We start from the raw sequence: 2,468 nt of genomic DNA, 5'->3' as shown, positions 1-2,468 counted from the left end.
TCAAAGTAGTTAATTGTATGGAAGTAGCAAGCTCCTTCGAGAAACCTATCTACTAAAAAAGTGATCAATTCTATAATAGTTTTAGAGGCAATAAAGATTGATTTACAATCCAATCTCACAAATTCTTCTCAAAAATAATAAATTTATATTACAATATCTCAAATAAGAATACAATAAATATAAAAAACAAATAAATCAAAACCCAAAGTAACAATGGCAAATATAAGACAATGTTCTTCTCAATGCAAAACTGCTAAACATTATTGTATTATAATCAACCTAATACTAACAAAAGTGTTGTTGAAGAGTTTAATCTTCTCTTAATTGAACTTCCTGAAATGTCAGAAAACTAAATCAGAGTTTCCGAAAACAACATCGATCGATCACTCTCCCACCACCATTCCTGTAAACGATTGACACTTCCGTTCATACAAATCCCAACCTGTAGGTTTTATCTGATGCCATGGAACATCAAAGCTATTCACGACGTTCACATTCTTCTTCTCTTTCTCTTCTTCTTCTTCTTGTTCCTCTTCATCGTCTCCAGAACACTCACCCAAGCCTGGGAAAATTGCCGGATCAATTTCAGCATTCCAATCAATCTCATCAATAAACATATCCCGATTCGGAAGACTAATTCTCTGTGGCTGGCCAGTGATCTTGAACCAATATCGAAGCTTCGCCTTTTTGAAAGCCTCTTCACAAGCGGAATCGTCCCATTCAACTACTCTATCAAAAATATTCATATATTTCTTTGCTTCTACAATCCTCTTCCATGGTACTGAACCCACTTCCCAGCAGAATTTCCTCTCCCATATCGGCACACTTTGAGCTCGGTGTTCTGAGCTTCTGTGAGCTCTCCTCCTCCAAGAATTGTAGCCATTACTTACAGCTGCCATATTTTTCTGTTATTGAGTGAAGTGTTCTGTTGAAATATGTTTGCAACATAAGCTACTTATAGAAATATATATAGCAGAAAATAGTGTCTCCTGTACTGTATCGGTTTTTGCTTTCTCTTGTAATAGCTTAAGAAACTTTTAAAGTTTATAAATTGATAAAAGGATTAATGGAAATATTAATTATTATTAAGTGATAATTATGCACTCATTATATCAATTAGAAAAACTTTAAAATACCGCCATTTATAGAAGGGTTTATTTCGTTTATTCTTGTAACATCGATTAATATTAATATTGGGTTTATTTCGTTTATTCTTGTAACATCGATTAATATTAATATTAAACGTAACTTACAATTATAAGACATTAAGTATCTTTAATAGGAAATTTTTTGATATCTTTCTAAGGGTTTTTAATTATCTTGCAGGTAAATAATAATTATAAGGGGTATAAAATATTTTTCACTAACAGTGAGTGTGTTTAATTTTAACTTGGAGGAACTTCATTGAGTTAAACAATAAATTTTGTATGCATGTTTTTGGTTTTATAAATTATGCTGAAAATTTAAGGAAATATCACGCTGAGTTGGGTAATAAAATTACGAATGATCACCAAAATTACCGGCATGATTTGATAAATAGACCTAGGCTTTGGAAACTTCATAGAAATTACTATTGTGGAAAATATTAATTACGCGGCTGCACACGACGATTTAATTTAACAGTGAAACCAAATTAAATTAAGTAGTTATTAAATACATTAATTATAAAGATTTTGAAATAATAATTTACCTCTCATTATTAGTATTTTTCAAAGATTTTGATATTTAATTTAATAAATCAAGGGTGACGAAAAAATATTAATGAAGTATTAATATTCAATGGTAGAGGGTAAATATTATTTGAAGGGGAATTTTATTCAATAAAAACCATTACTGAATGGTTCAATGAGTAATTAGAATTTTTGGATGTATTACTTAAAAGATCTTGAGTTCGATTTACCTAAATTGTTAATAGTTTAAATACGTTAATTTATTCAATTATCAACTTCAAAACTCCGAAGAATTATTTAAGATACGCTCGGACACCATAAGACCTGAAGGGAACTTTTACGGAAAGTCCATCTTGTGCTCCAACTAATCATACAAATGAGAAAATGTGAATGGAAACACACTTTTAAAGACTTTGAAATTATATAGAAAAGTTGAGATGCCATGGGCTTTTTGACCAATGTATATGCTACTCGTAAAATCAATGTGACTAGACTTGTTTTTACTTGGAGATCCGATGTGACTTGACTTGGGTCACAAGTCCTTTTATTATTTGAAGTTATGTTAATATTTTGGAAATTTCTAGATTTTCCAACCTTGTTATGGAAGGAGATGGCATAAGCTTTGCACAAAATAAATAAAATAAATCAAATCTTGCTTACCAAGTAATTACATGAAGATATCGAGAAGGGATAAGCTTTGCAAAAATAAATAAATAAATAAATGAAGAAATCCACAAAATTTCATGATTATTATATTTATCTATTTTAATTTTCCTCTATTACTTTTGTTCTACATGG

The 2,468-nt window shown here is 30.1% G+C and overlaps 1 protein-coding gene across 1 annotated transcript; it reads right to left on the bottom strand.

Moving 5' to 3' along the window:
• Positions 1-383: 383 nt before the first annotated feature.
• LOC116137341 lies at positions 384-899 on the bottom strand. The gene has a single exon (XM_031423029.1). It carries the CDS (start codon positions 897-899, stop codon positions 384-386), a length of 516 nt encoding a protein of 171 aa, XP_031278889.1.
• Positions 900-2,468: the final 1,569 nt, after the last annotated feature.

The sequence above is a fragment of the Pistacia vera genome, unplaced genomic scaffold (assembly GCF_008641045.1).
Source record: "Pistacia vera cultivar Batoury unplaced genomic scaffold, PisVer_v2 Contig323, whole genome shotgun sequence".
Taxonomy (NCBI): domain Eukaryota; kingdom Viridiplantae; phylum Streptophyta; class Magnoliopsida; order Sapindales; family Anacardiaceae; genus Pistacia; species Pistacia vera.
The sequence above is the reverse complement of the archived record's forward strand: the minus strand, read 5'-3'. Positions and strand labels throughout refer to the sequence as shown.